General features: G+C 57.3%; 1 protein-coding gene across 4 annotated transcripts in view; it reads left to right on the top strand.

The window, feature by feature from the left end:
- The window catches only part of SLC4A3 (solute carrier family 4 member 3), a 99,217-nt gene that overhangs the window by 77,530 nt on the left and 1,623 nt on the right, over positions 1–20,064 (top strand). For 3 of the 4 annotated variants that reach the window (XM_075914453.2, XM_089779568.1, XM_075914451.2), the window contains 7 exons: positions 4,709–4,903; positions 5,317–5,523; positions 6,390–6,479; positions 15,123–15,289; positions 15,668–15,921; positions 16,615–16,784; positions 19,071–19,244. In XM_075914453.2, coding sequence (XP_075770568.2) covers positions 4,709–4,903; positions 5,317–5,523; positions 6,390–6,479; positions 15,123–15,289; positions 15,668–15,921; positions 16,615–16,784; positions 19,071–19,244 — 1,257 coding nt within the window. Of the gene's footprint in view, positions 1–4,708; positions 4,904–5,316; positions 5,524–6,389; positions 6,480–15,122; positions 15,290–15,549; positions 15,922–16,614; positions 16,785–19,070; positions 19,245–20,064 lie in introns of those variants that run through there. The other variant, XM_075914456.2, reaches the window with a different exon arrangement.

Below are 20,064 nucleotides of genomic sequence, written 5' to 3'. Positions count from 1 at the left end.
GTCCCTGGCCTCTGTCTGTCAGAGGCTGGAGAGGGATGGCAGGAGTCAAATCGCTTGATCATTGTCTTCGGTCCACCCTCTCTGGGGCACCTGGTGCTGGCCACTGTCGGTAGACAGGATACTGGGCTAGATGGACCTTTGGTCTGACCCAGTATGGCCGTTCTTATGTTCTTATGGGGGTAGCTAGCCCACGGTTCCTGCCACCCCTTGGCATTCCGGGTCAGACTCCCAGTGCCTGATGGACTAGAACGTTGCGGTACGTGGCTCTGGGTACGTCATCAGCCTCCCATAATGCACTTATGTCCTCCCTCCCTGCTAGACAGCAACAGCAAACAGTTCTTCTCTGGCTATCCATGCAGATGCCATAGCACAAGCCCCGCTCAGCTTCAAACTGCAGTGGCAAGCATTGCAAACGCCGCGCTAAGCACCCACTAGGCAGGTACAAGACAGAGGTCTGCATGGTGCAGCTGGACTCGGCTTGGTGGCAAGCATAGTAAGCCACAGGTTGGGGTTCTTGCACTTTCTGTCTAAATTCCAAGTTTAGTCTAAGGCCTGCTCTACACTACAATCTTAGGCTGAAGTTGTCTCCACGTTTCAGCACTACATAATAAGATCAAGTTGATAATTGTATTAAATATTTGAAGTTGAATGTGGAAGGCAAGATTTTAGTTTTTTCAGTTACAAAACTTGTCTGGCTTTTATTATTCTGGCTTTGAAGTCCTCATCTGCTCCACTTGTACATACAGCGCTACCAAGATGTGTGAAGTATCAGAGGGGGAGCCGTTAGTCTGAATCTGCAAAAGCGGCGAGGAGTCCTGTGGCACCTTATACAATATCCGAAGTGTTGGAGCAAAAGCTTTCGTGGGCAAAGACCCACTTGGTCAGATGCATGTCAAGCACCTGACGAAGTGGGTCTTTGTCCACGAAAGCTTATGTTCCAACACGCCGTTCAAGATGTGAGAAACATCCAAACGCCTTTCTCAGGCCCAGAATGTCTCGTTAGATCAACACCTAAGACACACTCTGGTTTTAGCTTTCACTGAGTTGCTCTTGAATGCTCCCAGCTGTGCAGAGGGCTAGAGACAGTGTGTTTTGGCTGGCATGTCTCTAAGGGTATGGGGTAGCAATGAGATGTCATCTGCAAAGTCCAGGTTCTCTAACTTGGGTGTGACAAACCACCAATGGCCTGGTAGCACTTTATAGACTAACAAAACATGTAGATGGCATCATGAGCCCTCTTCTTCAGATGACCGGCCGTGCCCACGAAAGCTCATGATCTCATCTACGTGTTTTGTTAGTCTATAATGTGCTGCCAGACCATTGGTTGTTTCTTCTGTAAGGGTACATCTACATTTACTCCCTAGTTCAGACTAGGGATGCAAATGTAGGTGACCAAAATTGTTAATGAAGCAGGATTTAAATATCCCGCGCTTCATTAGCAAGATCTCGCTGGGCGCACTACTCAGAATCAGCTGATTCAAACCAGGAAGTGCGCACTGGGACGCGGTAGTTCAAACCAAAGCCCTTGGTCATTTTTTGAGGAGTAACGTTAGTTTGAACTAAGAGCTTTGGTTCGAACAACCGTGTCCCGGCGCGCACTTCCTGGTTCGAATCAGCTGATTCAGACTAGCGCGCCCGGCGAGATCTTGCTAATGAAGCGCGGGATATTTAAATCCCTGCTTCATTAGCAATTTTGGTCTCCTACATTTGCATCCCTAGTCCAAACTAGGGAGCAAATGTATACGTACCCTAACAGACTAACTCGGCTACCCCCTGAAGCTTGGGTGTGGCAGTCCGTTGTATGCCCCTGGCTTGTTCTGTGGTCTCTCTTCTCACCCAGCCCACGCCAGGAAGGAGCTTGTGGGTGCCCCAGGGCATCTCTGTCAGATGCCTGTAGTAACCCGAGTGGCTGAGTCAGTTGTGTATTACTTGAGAAGTTGTATTGTGACACAAGCTCTGAATAAACATTTCGGGGGATTCCACAGTAGCAAAGCAATTTCCCCAGACTTGAGTCCCCAGTCTCTATGGCGTTTTGGAAATCCATGCTTGTCATGCCCATGTGGCTGACAGTTCTGCCATGATCTGCAGTGGGCGTGGATTTTGGAAGGGCTGAGGCCTCTGGGAGTTCTTTGTGCCCCTCTCAAGGAGGGAGAAGCAGTCTCTGTGGTGTGTTTTTCCCAGGTGCTTGAGTGGGGTTGTCTGTCGTGGTTCCCAGCCGCAGTAGCCAGGCCTTTGTAGAGTGGAGCATGTTTGCAGTTTGGGGCTGGAGCGTGTGGTGTTTTGACTGAGGTGGTATCCACAGGACAGTGTCCTTTGCATTGCCTAGCAGAGGGAATTGTTCTAGGTCTGTTCAGCTGGTATTGGTGGGGAGAGCAGAGTCCTACAGGCCGGGGATATCTGCTTTATGTCCACGGATATCTGCATGCACAGATATGGATCCAGATAGCCGCTTTACATCCATGGGTAGCAGCACCCGCAGACGTGGATCCAGATAGTCGCTTTAGAGCCGCGGGTAGCAGCACCTGCAGACGTGTATCCAGATAGTCGCTTTACATCCATGGGTAGCAGCACCCGCAGACGTGGATCCAGATAGTCGCTTTACATCCATGGGTAGCAGCACCCGCAGACGTGGATCCAGATTGTCGCTTTAGAGCCGCGGGTAGCAGCATCCGCAGACGTGGATCCAGATTGTCGCTTTAGAGCCGCGGGTAGCAGCACCCGCAGACGTGGATCCAGATTGTCGCTTTAGAGCCGCGGGTAGCAGCACCCGCAGACGTGGATCCAGATAGTCGCTTTAGAGCCGCGGGTAGCAGCACCCGCAGACGTGGATCCAGATAGCCGCTTTACATCTGCGGGTAGCAGCACCCGCAGACGTGGATCCAGATAGCCGCCTTATAGCCGCGGGTAGCAGCACCCGCAGACGTGGATCCAGATAGCCGCCTTACATCCATGGGTAGCAGCACCCGCAGACGTGGATCCAGATAGCCGCTTTACATCCGCAGGTAGCAGCACCCGCAGACGTGGATCCAGATAGTCGCTTTAGAGCCGCGGGTAGCAGCACCCGCAGACGTGGATCCAGATAGCCGCTTTACATCCATGGGTAGCAGCACCCGCAGACGTGGATCCAGATAGCCGCTTTATAGCCACGGGTAGCAGCACCCGCAGACGTGGATCCAGATAGCCGCTTTACATCCATGGGTAGCAGCACCCGCAGACGTGGATCCAGATAGCCGCCTTATAGCCGCGGGTAGCAGCACCCGCAGACGTGGATCCAGATAGTCGCTTTAGAGCCGCGGGTAGCAGCACCCGCAGACGTGGATCCAGATAGCCGCTTTACATCCATGGGTAGCAGCACCCGCAGACGTGGATCCAGATAGCCGCTTTACATCCGCAGGTAGCAGCACCCGCAGACGTGGATCCAGATAGCCGCTTTATAGCCGCGGGTAGCAGCACCCGCAGACGTGGATCCAGATAGCCGCTTTAGAGCCGCGGGTAGCAGCACCCGCAGACGTGGATCCAGATAGCCGCTTTACATCCACGGGTAGCAGCACCCGCAGACGTGGATCCAGATAGCCGCCTTATAGCCGCGGGTAGCAGCACCCGCAGACGTGGATCCAGATAGTCGCTTTAGAGCCGCGGGTAGCAGCACCCGCAGACATGGATCCAGATAGCCGCTTTACATCCATGGGTAGCAGCACCCGCAGACGTGGATCCAGATAGCCGCTTTACATCCGCAGGTAGCAGCACCCGCAGACGTGGATCCAGATAGCCGCTTTAGAGCCGCGGGTAGCAGCACCCGCAGACGTGGATCCAGATTGTCGCTTTAGAGCCGCGGGTAGCAGCACCCGCAGACGTGGATCCAGATTGTCACTTTAGAGCCGCGGGTAGCAGCACCCGCAGACGTGGATCCAGATAGCCGCTTTAGAGCCGCGGGTAGCAGCACCCGCAGACGTGGATCCAGATAGCCGCCTTATAGCCGCGGGTAGCAGCACCCGCAGACGTGGATCCAGATAGCCACTTTAGAGCCGCGGATAGCAGCACCCGCAGACGTGGATCCAGATAGCCGCCTTATAGCCGCGGGTAGCAGCACCCGCAGACGTGGATCCAGATAGCCACTTTAGAGCCGCGGATAGCAGCACCTGCAGACGTGGATCCAGATAGTCGCTTTAGAGCCGCGGGTAGCAGCACCCGCAGACGTGGATCCAGATTGTCGCTTTAGAGCTACGGGTAGCAGCACCCACAGACGTCGATGTGGCTATCTGCAGCTCACTATGGATGCAGGTGCAAATCCACGCAGGGCTATAGGGGAGAGTTCCTGTGACTGCCTGTGCCAAGGCTTGTTGGGCATAGCCTGGCAGGTGGGGGCTGGTGGCTAGATTGGAGTTTCCCTAAGGAGCTGGTTTCTTTGTAGGATGGGAACAGGGCAGAGGGGATGTACAATGCAGAGTGCTCAGGGATGCACGCTAGATAACTGAGCAGAACAGGCCCAAAAACCAACAGATTCTAAGGCCTAAGTCTGGGACTGTGCTCAGCAAACGGAGCATTTCCTGTTCCTCCAGCTCTGCCTTCCCCCTTCCCTGCCTGTACACCTACCACCCCAGAAGTTGATAAAGGAGCATGTAGAATGGGAGAGGGGGAGGAGAGTGGGAGAGCAGGGCAGAGAGGCTGCCCCATGGGCCGTGATTAACTCTTCATGTCCCTATGTCAGTTCTGCCAGAGTCAAGGCATCGAGTACCTGACGGGCAGAGTATGGATTGGTCTGTGGCTCATCGTCTTCATCTTCATCATCGTGGCCGCTGAAGGCAGCTTCCTGGTGCGATACATCTCCCCCTTCACACAGGAGATCTTTGCCTTCCTCATCTCCCTCATCTTCATCTACGAAACCTTCTACAAGCTCTACCAGGTGACCCTTCCCAGGGAGATGTGCTGCCTACGAGCCTGCCGCGGCAGTGTCCCAGTGCCTCCCACGGCTGCTGGGGAGAACCGCAGTCCCGGCCTCTCGGCTGCAGAGCTGGGCTGCGCAGCACTTCTGGCTGCGCCTGTCAAACGAGTCTGTCGCCCCTCGAGCCCCCTGTGCGCTGTGTAGGGATTGCAGGGGGCGTAGTGGGGGTCCCCCAAGCCCCCTTTCCCACCGCCCTGCAGGAGTCCCTGGACACGGAACCAGCTTTCTCTTTCTTCCCCAACTCCCTGGGGTTGGTCAGTCAGGAGCGGGGCTCTCGGGGGAGTACGGTGATGGGCTTGGCAAGCCTTAGGCTGTGCTCCCCCCGCACCACTGGGCGGGGGTGACTCTTCCCTCTGCCTGTCCCGCCGGCCCAGGTGTTCGCAGAACATCCTCTGCTGAAGTTTTATCCACCGAGTGAGCAGAGTGGCCTGAACGCCAGCGCGCTCTCTGCCGATGCCACGTCTCTGGGAGCCAGGATGCAGCCCAACACGGCCCTCCTCTCGCTCATCCTCATGCTGGGCACCTTCTTCATCGCCTTCTTCATGCGCAAGTTCAAGAACAGCCGCTTCCTTGGAGGCAAGGTGAGCTGCTGAGCTGCACCCCGCGGCCCTTTCCCCGCGAGTCCCGCCTGGCTGCACACGCCTGCCCTCAGTAGCACCTGTTCTAGCAGCTCGGAGCCTGGGGCCCTGCCCTGGCTCATGTGGGCAGGGCAATGGGCTGTCTGCGCTGCCAGGAAGCTGCCTGAAGCCGGGGGCCAGCTCTCTGGTCTCTCTCCAGGGAAGTTGGGCCTGCTTCAGGGACTGCCCCCTACAAGCGGCCCTCCCCCCCACCTGGGAGGCAGCCTTCCTGGGCACAAGGCCATGGCCATAGATGAGATTTGACTGCTCCTGCCATGTGTCTCTTGCCGACGTCTGCCCCACGGTATGTTCCGGTGGAGGGATTCAGCAGCACAAACACTGCAGGCCCTTGGCAAGGCTTCTCTGGCTGGATCCGCAGTCCAGGGCCTGCTAAACGGGAGCCTCGCAGCCGTGGGCGCTGGCAGGTGTCTGAGTCTCCACGCAGCAAGCTAAGCTAAACGACTCCAGTGTGTGTCACTGGAGGGAAGGGTCAAGTTAATCTGAGTTCTCTGTCCATCTGCGGCATGAGCACCACACTCAGCCGGGTACCCACGTGCGTTTGTAAGGGATCTCCAGCCTGAACGCACCTGGCAAACACTGGCTTCCCACCCAGTCTGCCAGGGGCCAGAGGTGCCTGAATGTGGCTAGAGAGTAGCTGGGCCCAGCCAGAAAGAAAAGCAGCCCAGTGGGGTCGGGGAACGGCAGGGCTGCTGCATCCTCTGACCGTTAGCGGCAGGCACATCTGTAGTGGGCAGCTTGGCTGGGATGGCTCATCTGGCTGCCTCAGGGCTCTGTGCAGCGCCCGGCATTGCGACGTGTTTGCTTGGCAGGCTCGACGGATCATCGGCGACTTTGGAATCCCCATCTCGATCCTGGTCATGGTCTTGGTGGATTACAGCATCACTGACACGTACACGCAGGTAGGCGCTGCAGGCTCGGAGGGCTGTTCCCTTCAGAGTGCCTGTGTGGGTAGGGGGCTTTGCTTCCTCTTCCTTGGGGAACCCTCGGCAAAGCCAAGAGAGATTTTAGAGCACCTGCTCCTGTGAATTGGAGCTATGGGAGCAGCCCCAGCAGGCACTGAGGCCGGCCAAGGTGCGGGTCAGAGCCGTAAAGGGCTGGAGGTGTGCAGGCGGAGGGTCCGTGTGGCACCAAGAGCTGGGTTAGAACGGGGTGCGACTGAGGGCCTGTGCAGTAGCAGAAGGGAGGTGGTACCCCCCAGATGCAGCACTACGGAACCGTCGCTGCTGGTTGGGGCCTGTTCTGGTGCCCACGCTTCCCAAGGAACACCGAGCCCCGGGATCTGGGAATTAGCTTCGCCATGAGCCGAAGGAGCCCGTTGTTTTTAGGGAGCCAAGAGCAGTGAGTGGGTGAGTTGCTCGCTGCCCACGTACCTTCTGGCTTGTCTACATAGGGCACTAGTCTGCCCCATGGTGCAAATTCTAATTCACACGAACATCTTGTTCACTAACCGGCCTGGGGGAGCCCTGCTGCTGTGCACTGAAAGATCTACGGCGTGGGTCAAAGTAGGGCTATTTGAAATGGGAACTTGTAGTCTGCACAAGCAGACCCGGTACGTGAAGCCTTGTTTCTATCCCTGCCTCAGTTTCCCTTTGCATGCTTTCAAGATGTTCAGTGAGGTGTGACATGTCAAACGGCACCTTGGCAGGAGTCTCGTTTATTTCATTCAAAATGGTGAAAAGTGCAACACAAATGGCTGATGTGGAGGCTCTCCTAGATGGGGGGAGAGAAGGAAAAAGGGGCCGAATCAACCCCACTTGTGTCCATCTCCTGCCTCCGTCCAGGCCCCTTACCAGTAGAATAGAATCCTAGAGCTGGAAGAGACCTCAGGAGGCCAAGGCAGGACCAGTCCCAACTCAATCAGCCCAGCCAGGGCTTTGTCCAGCCGGGACTTAAACACCTCTAGGGATGGAGACTCCACCCCTCCCTAGGGAACCCAGCCCAGCGCTTCCCCACCCACATAGGGAAATAGTTTTTCCTAATATCCAACCTAGACCTCCCCCATTGCAACTTGAGCCCATTGCTCCTTGTTCTGCATCTGTCACTACTGAGAACAGCCTCTCTCCAGCCTCTTTGGAACCTCCCTTCAGGAAGTTGAAGGCTGCTCTCAAATCCCCCCGAACTCTTCTGCAGACTAAACAAACCCAAATCCCTCAGTTTCTCCTCAGAGGCCATGTGCTCCAGTCCCCAAATCATTTTGGTCGCCCTCTCCAATGCGTCCACATCCAATGCGTAGGGCAGTGGGGTAGGTTCTTGACTGGCCTAGGGGTTAGAGCATTCACCTCGGGACTCTAGGGTTGTGGACTCGAGCGCCATCCACCTGAGAGCATCTATAGTGCAGGGGCCAGAACTGGACACAATATTCCAGATGTGGCCTCACCAGAGCCAAATAAAGGGTGAGGCCTTGGCTACAAGGGCCCACTGTTGACTCATATCCAGCTTCTTGTCCTCTGTAACCCCCAGGTCCTTTTCTGCAGAACTGCTACTTAGCCAGTCGGTCCCCAGCCTGTAACAATACTTGGGATTCTTCCGTCCCAAGGGCAGGACTCTGAACTTGTCCTTGTTGAACCTCATCAGATTTCTTTTGGCCCAATCCTCTAATCTGTCTAGGTCACTCTGGACCTTATCCCTGCCCTCCAGCGTATCTACCTCTCCCCCTAGCTTAGCGTCATCTGTGAACTTGCTGAAGGTGCAATCCATCCCCTCATCCAGGTCATTGATAAAGATATTGAACAAAACCAGCCCTAGAACCGATCCTTGGGGCACTCCGCTAGAAGCCAACTGCCAACCTGACATCGAGCCATTGATCACTACCCGGTGGGCCTGACAATCTAGCCAGCTTCCTATCCCACTTACAGTGGATTTATCCAATCCATACTCCCTTAATTTGCTGGCAAGAATATTGTGGGAGACCGTATCAAAAGCTTTGCTAAAGTCAAGGTATATCACATCCACTGACTTTCCCATATCCACAGAGCCAGTTACCTCAGCATAGAAGCTAATCAGATTGGTCAGGCCCAATTTGCCCTTCGTGAATCCATGTTGACTATTCCTGATCACTTTCCCCTCTTCCAAGTGCTTCAAAATGCATTCCTTGAGGATCCCCTCCATGATTTTTCCAGGGACTGAGGTAAGGCTGGCTGACGTCTGTAGTTCCCTGAATTGTCCTTCTTCTTCCTTTTTTTAAAGATGGGCACTACATTTGCCTTTTTCCAATCATAGAATCATAGAATACTAGGACTGGAAGGGACCTTGAGAGGTCATCGAGTCCAGTCCCCTGCCCTCATGGCAGGACCAAATACTGTCTAGACCATCCCTGATAGACATTTATCTCACCTACTCTTATATATCTCCAGAGATGGGGATTCCACAACCTCCCTGGGCAATTTATTCCAGTGTTTAACCACCCTGACAGTTAGGAACTTTTTCCTAATGTCCAACCTAAACCTCCCTTGCTGCAGTTTAAGCCCATTGCTCCTTGTTCTATCCTCAGAGGCCAAGATGAACAAGTTTTCTCCCTCTTTATGACACCCTTTTAGATACCTGAAAACTGCTATCAAGTCCTCCCTCAATCTTCCCTTTTCTAAACTAAACAAACCCAATTCCATCAGTCTTCCCTCATAGGTCATGTTCTCTAGACCTTTAATCATTCTCGTTGCTCTTCTCTGTACCCTTTCCAATTTCTTCACATCTTTCTTGAAATGCGGTGCCCAGAACTGGACACAATACTCCAACTGAGGCCTAACCAGCGCAGAGTAGAGCGGAAGAATGACTCCTCGTGTCTTGCTCACAGCACACCTGTTAATGCATCCTAGAATCATGTTTGCTTTCTTTACAACGGCATCACACTGTTGACTCATATTTAACTTGTGGTCCACTATGACCCCTAGATCCCTTTCTGCCGTACTCCTTCCTAGACAGTCGCTTCCCATTCTGCATGTGTGAAACTGATTGTTCCTTCCTAAGTGGAGCACTTTGCATTTGTCTTTATTAAACTTCATCCTGTTTACCTCAGACCATTTCTCCAATTTGTCCAGGTCATTTTGAATTATGACCCTATCCTGCAGATTAGTCGCAACCCCTCCCAGTTTGGTATCATCTGCAAACTTAAGCATACTTTCTATACCAATATCTAAATCGCTGATGAAGATATTGAACAGAGCCAGTCCCAAAACAGACCCCTGCGGAACCCCACTTGTTCTGCCTTTCCAGCAGGATTGTGAACCATTAATAACTACTCTCTGAGTACGAAGTATCAGAGGGGTAGCCGTGTTAGTCTGAATCTGCAAAAGCGACGAGGAGTCCTGTGGCACCTTATAGACTAACTGAAGTGTAGGAGCATAAGCTTTCGTGGGCAAAGACCCACTTCGTCAGATGCATGTAGTGGAAATTTCCAGAGGCAGGAATAAATATGCAGGCCAGGATCAGGCTGGAGATGACCTGGTCATCTCCAGCCTGATCCTGGCCTGCATATTTATTCCTGCCTCTGGAAATTTCCACTACATGCATCTGACGAAGTGGGTCTTTGCCCACGAAAGCTTATGCTCCTACACTTCAGTTAGTCTATAAGGTGCCACAGGACTCCTCGTCTCTGAGTACGGTTATCCAGCCAGTTATGCACCCACCTTATAGTAGCCCCGTCTAAGTTGTATTTACCTAGTTTATTGATAAGAATATCATGCGAGACCATATCAAACGCCTTACTAAAGTCTAGGTATACCACGTCCACCGCTTCTCCCTTATTCACAAGACTCGTTATCTTATTAAAGAAAGCTATCAGATTGGTTTGACATGATTTGTTCTTTACAAATCCATGCTGGCTGTTCCCTAGCATCTTTCCACCTTCCAAGTGTTTGCAGATGATTTCCTTAATTACTTGCTCCATTATCTTCCTTGGCACAGAAGTTAAACTAACTGGTCTGTAGTTTCATGGGTTGTTCTTATTTCCCTTTTTATAGATGGGCACTAGATTTGCCCTTTTCCAGTCCTCTGGAATCTCTCCTGTCTCCCATGATTTTCCAGAGATGATAGCTAGAGGCTCAGATACCTCCTCTATCAGCTCCTTGAGTATACTAGGATGCATTTCATCAGGCCCTGGTGACTTGCAGGCATCTAACTTTTCTAGGTGATTTTTAACTTGTTCTTTTTTATTTTACCTTCTAAAACTACCCCCTTCCCACTAGCATTCCCTATGTTAGGCTACAGACTACATTCCTACAGACTTCTCGGTGAAGACCGAAACAAAGAAGTCATTGAGCATCTCCGCCATTTCCAAGTTTCCTGTTACTGTTTCTCCCTCCTCACTGACCAGTGGGCCTACCCTGTCCTTGGTTCTAATATAGTTATATAAAGTCTTCTTGTTTCCCTTTATGCCTGTAGCTAGTTTGAGCTCATTCTGTGCCTTTGCCTTTCTAATCTTGCCCCTGCATTCCTGTGCTGTTTGCCGATATTCTTCCTTCGTAATTTGTCCTACTGTCCATTTTTTATATGGCTCCTTTTTTATTTTGAGATCATGCAAGATCTCGTGGTTAAGCCAAGCTGGTCTTTTGCCATATTTTCTATCTTTCTGACACATCGGAATAGCTTCCTTTTGGGCCCTTAACAATGTCCCTTTGAAAAACTGCCAACTCTCCTCAGTTGTTTTTCCCCCTCAGTCTCGATTCCCATGGGACCTTACCTATCAGCTCTCTGAGCTTATCAAAATCCGCCTTCCCGAAATCCATTGTCTCTATTTTGCTTTTCTCCCTTCTACCCTTCCTTAGAATTGTGAACTCTATGATTTCATGATCACTTTCACCCAAGCTGCCTTCCACTTTCAAATTCTCAACCAGTTCCTCCCTTTTTGTTAGGATCAAACCTAGAACAGCTTCCCCCCCTCGTAGCTTTTTCAGCCTTCTGAAATAAAAAGTTGTCTCCAATGCAGTCCAAGAACTTATTGGATAGTCTGTGTCCCGCTGTGTTATTTTCCCGACATATGTCTGGATAGTTGAAGTCCCCCATCACCACCAAATCTTGGGCTTTGGATGATATTGTTAGTTGTTTAAAAAAAGCCTCATCCACCTCTTCCACCTGGGTAGGTGGCCTGTAGTTGACTCCTAGCATGACATCACCCTTGTTTTTAATCCCTTTTAGCCTAACCCAGAGACTCTCAACACTTCCGTCTCCTGTGTCCATCTCCACCTCACTCCAAGTGTGTTCATTTTTAATGTATAAGATAACACCTCCTCCCTTTTTTCCCTGTCTCTCCTTCCTGAGCAAGCTGTACCCTTCCATAGAAACATTCCAGTCATGTGTATTATCCCACCAAGTTTCTGTGATGCCAACAATGTCATAATTGTACTTATTTATTAGCACTTCCAGTTCTTCCTGCTTATTACCCACACTTCTCGCGTTTGTATATAGGCATCTAAGATCCTGATTTAACCTTGCCTCCCAGTTTTGCCCTGACCCTCCTTTCTCTCTGCCATTGTAGCCCACGCTCGCTCCCATTTCCGACCCATCTCCCAGGTCTCCATGTTCTCCACTTACCCGTGGGCTTTGCTCACCTGTCCCCATTGAACCTAGTTTAAAGCCCTCCTCACTGGGTTAGCCAGTCTGTGTCCAAATAGGGTCTTTCCCCTCCTCGAAAGGTGGACTCCATCCCCGCTTAGCAGTCCTTCCTGGAATAGCATCCCATGGTCGAGGAAGCCAAACCCTCCTAGCGACACCATCCTCGCAGCCAGGCATTCACCTCCAGGATGCACCTGTCTCTGCCTGGGCCCCTACTTTTGACCGGAAGGATGGAAGAGAATACCACCTGCGCTCCACACTCCTTCACCCGTACTCCCAGAGCCCTGAAGTCACTCTTGATCCACTCAGACACACACCTGGCAGTATCATTAGTGCCCACGTGGATGAGTAGCGTGGGGTAGTAGTCAGAGGGCCGGATAATCCTTGACAATGCCTCCGTAACATCTCGGATACGGGCCCCCGGCAGACAGCACCTCCCGAGATGAAATAGCAGGGCGACAGACGGGCACCTCCGTCCCGCTCAGGAGAGAGTCTCCGACCACCACTACCCTACGTTTCCTATTCGCAGTGGTGGCTGCAGACCTCCCAGCCTTGGGGCCATGGGGCTTCTCCTCCTCCGATGTAGGGGGTGATTCCTTATCTCCTGTATAAAGAAGAGCATAACGGTTTCCTAGTACCACGGTGGGAGGGATCGGAGCAGGGGTGGAGCAGTGCCTGCTGCCAGAAGTAACCAGCTGCCACTGTCCACCCTGAGCCATCTCCTCCTCCACCAGTGGTGTGCCCGTAGTCCTGTGTACTGGGACAGCTACCTCAGCTGTCTCCTCATGAACACGGTCCAGGAATTTCTCATGGATGCGGGTTCTCCTCAACCTGGCCACCTCCTCCTGTGGCTCTGCCACCTGCTGCCTGAGAGAGTCCACCAGCAGGCACCTCTCGCATTGGATGATCTCCCCAGCCTGGATATCATCCGGGATCTCTCCCGATCTCCATGAGTTTTCAAAGATAATAGCCAAAGGCTCCGCAATGACACTTGCCAACTCCCTCAGTGCCCTCGGATGCACTAAGTCCGTACCCATGGATCTGTGTACGTTGAGCTTTTCTAAATAGTCCTCACCTGTTCCTCCCCACCGAGGGCTGCCCCCTCCCTCCCCTGCTGCGCTGCCCAGCGCATGTGTCTGGGAGCCGACCTCGTCCGTGAGGACAGAGGCAAAGGAAGCAATGAGGCCCTCTTGACCCAGAAGCTCTTCTGGAGTCGGGGCCTCTGGGGCCAGGTCCCCAGAGTTGAAATGAAGGAGTCCTTGACCTGTAACTTCTTTGTGATCCCAGCTCCTGCTGGAACCCGGGGAGGTCCTCTCCCTAGGACTATGTTCTGCTGGGGCTTGGCATTCGCCGCTCTTCCCCAGCTCCCTCACTGGCTGCCCCCGAGAGGAATAGCCCTCTCCCTGTCTGAGCCCTCATGAGCCAGGGGAAGACCTGGGTGCGCCAGACCTAGTGAACTGCCGTCCAGCTGGGCTGGCTCGTTCTTAGCGGAGCCTGTCACAGGCAGGCTGGGCATCTGCCCCCTCCAGGGTCAGCCCCCTGGCAGTGTGTGACACACTAGTGCTGTCTAGGGAGGAGTCCTGCTGAAAGGGATCTAGGAGTCATCATGCACCACAACTAATGTGAGTCAACAGTGTGACACTATTGCAAACAACGCACACATGATTCTGGGCGCATGAACAGGTGTGTTGTGAGCAAGTCATGAGAAGTCATTCTTCCGCTCTGCTCTGCGCTGGTTAGGTCTCAGTTGGGGTCTTGTGTCCAGTTCTGGGCACTGCATTTTAGGAAAGATGTGAAGAAATTGCAGAAGGTCCAGCTAAAAGCAACAAAAATGATTAAAGGTCTAGAAAACATGACCTGATGTCCAGCCTAAACCTGCTTGCTGCAGTTTCAGCCCATTGCTTCTTGTCCTGTCCTCAGAAGTCAAGAAGAACAATTTTTCTCCCTCCTCCTGGTGACGCCCTTTTAGGTCTTTGATTCCCCTTTCATAGTGGGACAATTCAGCAGTCCAAGATGCGGGTTGGTATCAGTTGACCAGGCAGTACCAGGAGCCAGGTCGGAGCCAGAGGGGCGGAGATTCTGGCGGTACCAGGAGCCAGAGGGGCGGAGGTTCTGGCGGTACCAGGAGCCAGAGGGGCGGAGGTTCTGGCGGTACCAGGAGCCAGAGGGGCGGAGGTTCTGGGAGTACCAGGAGCCAGAGGGGCGGAGGTTCTGGCGGTACCAGGAGCCAGAGGGGCGGAGGTTCTGGCGGTACCAGGAGCCAGAGGGGCGGAGGTTCTGGCGGTACCAGGAGCCAGGTCGGAGCCAGAGGGGCGGAGATTCTGGCGGTACCAGGAGCCAGAGGGGCGGAGGTTCTGGCGGTACCAGGAGCCAGAGGGGCGGAGGTTCTGGCGGTACCAGGAGCCAGAGGGGCGGAGGTTCTGGTGGTACCAGGAGCCAGAGGGGCGGAGGTTCTGGCGGTACCAGGAGCCAGGTTGGAGCCAGAGGGGCGGAGGTTCTGGCGGTACCAGGAGCCAGAGGGGCGGAGGTTCTGGTGGTACCAGGAGCCAGAGGGGCGGAGGTTCTGGTGGTACCAGGAGCCAGAGGGGCGGAGGTTCTGGCGGTACCAGGAGGCAGGTTGGAGCCAGAGGGGCGGAGGTTCTGGTGGTACCAGGAGCCAGAGGGGCGGAGGTTCTGGTGGTACCAGGAGCCAGAGGGGCGGAGGTTCGGGCGGTACCAGGAGCCAGAGGAACGGAGGTTCTGGCGGTACCAGGAGGCAGGTTGGAGCCAGAGGGGCGGAGGTTCTGGTGGTACCAGGAGCCAGAGGGGCAGAGGTTCTGGTGGTACCAGGAGCCAGAGGGGCGGAGGTTTGGGCGGTACCAGGAGCCAGAGGGGCGGAGGTTCTGGCGGTACCAGGAGGCAGGTTGGAGCCAGAGGGGCGGAGGTTCTGGTGGTACCAGGAGCCAAAGGGGCTGAATGTTGGTGAGTACATGGTGGGTTGTTTGCTGCTCTCGCAGAAGCTGAATGTTCCCACGGGGCTGTCAGTCACGGCGCCCCAGAAGCGCGGCTGGTTCATTCACCCTCTGGGCAGCGGACAGGCCTTCCCCATGTGGATGATGTTTGCCTCAGCCATTCCTGCACTCCTGGTCTTCATCCTCATCTTCATGGAGACCCAGATCACCACGTGAGTGTTGCTGCCTGTGGCCCCCGGGCTGTGTGGGGTCTGGCAGAGCTGCAGGGAGAAGGATGGTGAATGTGCTTGACCTTAAGCTAGGCCTGCATGGGCTGCAGGAGGCCCAGTCTGGCACCGCTCTGCCTGCCCAGCGACTGGCTGCGGGTCCCCTCTCCTGCATCGCCTGCACTAGCCTGGCCCAGGCAAGGAGGCTTAGCAGACAGGAGGGGAGCCAGGAGCGGCCAAGATGCCCCTTTCTCCCCACATGCCAGGCTGGATTCTCCCGGGCCCGCAGCCCATGTTGCCGAGCGGGGCTCGCGCGTCGGACACGTGCTCTGAGCGGCGGCGCAGGCACGGGGGACCTGGCCCAACAGACCCCTCCTTTCCCAGCCTGATTGTCAGTAAGAAGGAGCGGAAGCTGCTGAAAGGCTCCGGTTTCCACCTGGACCTGCTGCTCATCGGCACCATGGGCGGGCTCTGCGCGCTCTTCGGGCTGCCGTGGCTGACGGCTGCCACCGTGCGCTCGGTGACCCACGTCAACGCCCTGACGGTCATGAGCAAGGCCATCGCGCCGGGCGAGAAGCCCAAGATCGAGGAGGTGAAGGAGCAGCGTGTGACGGGCGTTGCAATCGCTGTTCTTGTTGGTGAGCCTCCAGCTTCTCCGCGTGGCGCCGGGGGGTCCAGGGCTAGGGCTAGCAGCGCCCCCCGCCCCCACCAGCTGGTCCCTACATAGCTGGTCCCATCCTGGGAAACCCTCGCTCCAAAGCTCTCGCAACGTGCACCTCCCTCTGCCCAGCCCATCTCAGCAGCTGTGAGTACGGGCACCCGGACTTCTCCCTGTAATGCCGCGCTGGTGCAGACCGCCTGTCCTCAGCTGGCTGTTCTGTACAGCCTGGAGCTCTCCTCGCACACGGGCCTCCCTTCATCAGACCTGGGCTAGCTGCACGGTGCCCTGCCTCGCAGCCAGTCCTGCCCGCAACACGCTGCCCACGGCCTCTGCCCATGACAGCTCTCCACGGCCCCAGGCCTGTCATCGACAGCTCCCCATGGGCAGCCCCCAGTCCCCTCCCCATGGTCAGCCCCCAGTTCCCTCCCCATGGGCAGCCCCCAGTCCCCTCCCCATGGGCAGCCCCCAGTCCCCACCTCCCCAGCCCTGTTAGCTCCCCATGGCCAGCACCCAGCCCTCTTAGATCCCCACAGCCAGCACTCCTCAGCTCCCCCAGCTGCGGGCTCATATTGGGGTGCTCCTCCCAGGCTCCCTGTGGCGGCCGGGACAAGGGCCCCGGTGCAGCTGGGCAGGCAGCGCACGAATGGCACCCTGCCCTTGGCCCTTGCAGGTTTGTCCATTGTGATGGGCAACATGCTGCGCCGGATCCCCCTGGCCGTGCTCTTTGGGATCTTCCTCTACATGGGGGTCACGTCTCTCACTGGCATCCAGCTCTACGAGCGGCTCCTCCTGATCTTCATGCCGTCCAAGCACCACCCGGACCACATCTACGTCGTCAAGGTGAGCACGGGGGCTGCCCGGGGCGCTGAGGCTGGGCATGGCACCAGGGAGAATGAGCAGCCGTGGGTGGGAGCTGGGCTGTCTGCACACTCACAGGAGGGGCTGAGCATTCTGGCCTTCACCAGATAGGGAGCGGGGGCTGGGAGGACTGGACTTTGGCAGGACCGAGCGGTCGTGGGGCCGTGCTCTAGGGATGGAGCCGGGGCTGGGTGGACGGGATGTCGTGGGCTGGGGGACTGAGCGGTCGTAGGGCCGTGCTCTAGAGATGGAGCCGGGGCTGGGTGGACGGGATGTCGTGGGCTGGGGGACTGAGCGGTCGTGGGGCCGTGCTCTAGGGATGGAGCCGGGGCCGGGTGGACGGGATGTCGTGGGCTGGGGGACTGAGCGGTCGTGGGGCCGTGCTGTAGGGATGGAGCCAGGGCCGGGTGGACGGGACGTCGTGGGCTGGGGGACCGAGCGGTCGTGGGGCCGTGCTCTAGGGAGGGAGCCAGGGCCGGGTGGACGGGATGTCGTGGGCTGCAGGAACCGAGCGGTCGTGGGGCCGTGCTCTAGAGATGGAGCCAGGGCCGGGTGGACGGGACGTCGTGGGCTGGGGGACTGAGCGGTCGTAGGGCCGTGCTGTAGGGATGGAGCCAGGGCCGGGTGGACGGGATGTCGTGGGCTGGGGGACTGAGCGGTCGTGGGGCCGTGCTCTAGGGATGGAGCTGGGGCTGGGTGGACGGGATGTCGTGGGCTGGGGGACTGAGCGGTCGTGGGGCCGTGCTGTAGGGATGGAGCCAGGGCCGGGTGGACGGGATGTCGTGGGCTGGGGGACCGAGCGGTCGTGGGGCCGTGCTATAGGGATGGAGCCGGGGCTGGGTGGACGGGATGTCGTGGGCTGGGGGACCGAGCGGTCGTGGGGCCGTGCTGTAGGGATGGAGCTGGGGCTGGGTGGACGGGACGTCGTGGGCTGGGGGATCGAGCGGTTGTGGGGCCGTGCTCTAGGGAGGGAGCCAGGGCCGGGTGGACGGGACGTCGTGGGCTGGGGGACCGAGCGGTCGTGGGGCCGTGCTCTAGGGATGGAGCCGGGGCCGGGTGGATGGGATATCGTGGGCTGGGGGACCGAGCAGTCGTGGGGCCGTGCTCTAGGGATGGAGCCAGGGCCGGGTGGATGGGATGTCGCGGGCTGGGGGACTGAGCGGTCGTGGGGCCGTGCTGTAGGGAGGGAGCCAGGGCCGGGTGGATGGGATGTCGCGGGCTGGGGGACTGAGCGGTCGTGGGGCCCTGCTCTAGGGATGGAGCCGGGGCTGGGTGGACGGGACGTCGTGGGCTGCAGGAACCGAGCGGTCGTGGGGCCGTGCTATAGGGATGGAGCCGGGGCCGGGTGGATGGGATATCGTGGGCTGGGGGACCGAGCGGTCGTGGGGCCCTGCTCTAGGGATGGAGCCGGGGCTGGGTGGACGGGACGTCGTGGGCTGGGGGACCGAGCGGTCGTGGGGCCGTGCTCTAGGGATGGAGCCGGGGCCGGGTGGACGGGATGTCGTGGGCTGGGGGACCGAGCGGTCGTGGGGCCGTGCTCTAGGGATGGAGCCGGGGCTGGGTGGACGGGACGTCATGGGCTGGGGGACCGAGCGGTCGTGGGGCCGTGCTATAGGGATGGAGCCGGGGCCGGGTGGACGGGATGTCGTGGGCTGGGGGACCGAGCGGTCGTGGGGCCGTGCTATAGGGATGGAGCCGGGGCCGGGTGGACGGGACGTCGTGGGCTGGGGGACCGAGCGGTCATGGGGCCGTGCTATAGGGATGGAGCCGGGGCCGGGTGGACGGGACGTCGTGGGCTGGGGGACCGAGTGGTCGTGGGGCCGTGCTCTAGGGATGGAGCCGGAGCCGGGGCCGGGTGGATGGGACGTCGTGGGCTGGGGGACCGAGCGGTCGCGGGGCCGTGCTGTAGGGATGGAGCTGAGGCCGGGTGGACGGGACGTCGTGGGCTGCAGGGACCGAGCTCTCATGGGGCCGTGCTGTAGGGATGGAGCTGAGGCCGGCTGGACGGGACGTCGTGGGCTGGGGGACCGAGCGGTCGTGGGGCCTTGCTATAGGGATGGAGCCGGGGCCGGGTGGATGGGACGTCATGGGCTGGGGGACCGAGCGGTCGCGGGGCCGGGTGGACGGGACGTCGTGGGCTGTAGGGACTGAGCTCTCGTGGGGCCGTGCTGTAGGCTGCATGGTTGGGGTGGTGTGCAGGCTGGTTGGGACGGGGGAACTTCTCCCCGTGAAGGCTGGTGCCTTGCTAGGCTGGGTTTGTGTCTGCAGGTGAAGACCTGGAGAATGCACCTGTTCACCTGCATTCAGCTGGCCTGCATCGTGGTGCTCTGGGTGGTGAAGTCCACTGTGGCTTCGTTAGCGTTCCCCTTTGTGCTGATCCTGACGGTGCCCTTACGACGCTTCCTGCTGCCTCGCTTCTTTCAGGACCGGGAGCTCAAAGCCGTAAGCAGCTCGTGCAAGCCTGGGGCAGGGCCATGTGAGGGCGTGCAGGACAGTGCCAGCTCCGAAGGGCCGGGAGGTGTCGCTGGTGGCCCTGTGGGTGATGAGCTCTCTGCAGCAGTGCCCAGACTGGAGAGCAGAGCCAGGGCGTCCCGGACAGTGAGCTCACCCCATGGCTGCGGAGCCGGGGTGTGGGAAGGGCACAGGTGCCAAGCAGACGCCAGGAAGGGGGGCTCCCGCCTGCGTGCCTCTCCCCAGGTCAGCCCAGCCGAGACACCCCCTTGCGAGGCCGGTGGTGCTGTCGAATGCAGGCTCTCCGGACAGACCCTGGGGTCCAGGCCTCCCTTCCATGTGCTGCGGCATCCAGGGCTCCTACTGCAGAGGAGTCTGTGTGAGCAGCTGAGCGCAGAGCAGTGTTGCTGCCTTTCCTAGGGGCTGCTGATACCTGCGGGCTGCCCACCGCCACCGAGCACCCTAGAGCCCAGGGGGAGGAAACCAAGCAGCAGCGGGAAGGCAGGAGACAGGAAGGAGGTGGAAGGAAAAGCAGGAGCCCCTCGGCAGAGCGGTCATTAGCAGTGGGGCTGGGCTGAGCTGAGCCCTCCCCCCTGCCTCAGGGTGGGGTTACACCGAATTGCTCTCTCTTCCGGACCTGGCAGAGCGGACGCCATTCGCCGCAGTGACATCTGGTCCAGGAGAGTTGGCAACCCAGCCACCGCCTGAGTGGCAGTGGAGCCTCCAGGGCCAGTGGCTGGAACCTGGGAATGGCAGGCGGCAGGACACGAGGGGGGGCGCAGTTGGTGGGACCCGGAGGGGCTGCCCACAG

This window comes from Pelodiscus sinensis, chromosome 7 (assembly GCF_052426305.1).
Source record: "Pelodiscus sinensis isolate ZL-2025 chromosome 7, ASM5242630v1, whole genome shotgun sequence".
NCBI classification, from domain to species: Eukaryota; Metazoa; Chordata; order Testudines; family Trionychidae; genus Pelodiscus; species Pelodiscus sinensis.
This window is presented reverse-complemented; position numbering and strand designations above follow the sequence as displayed.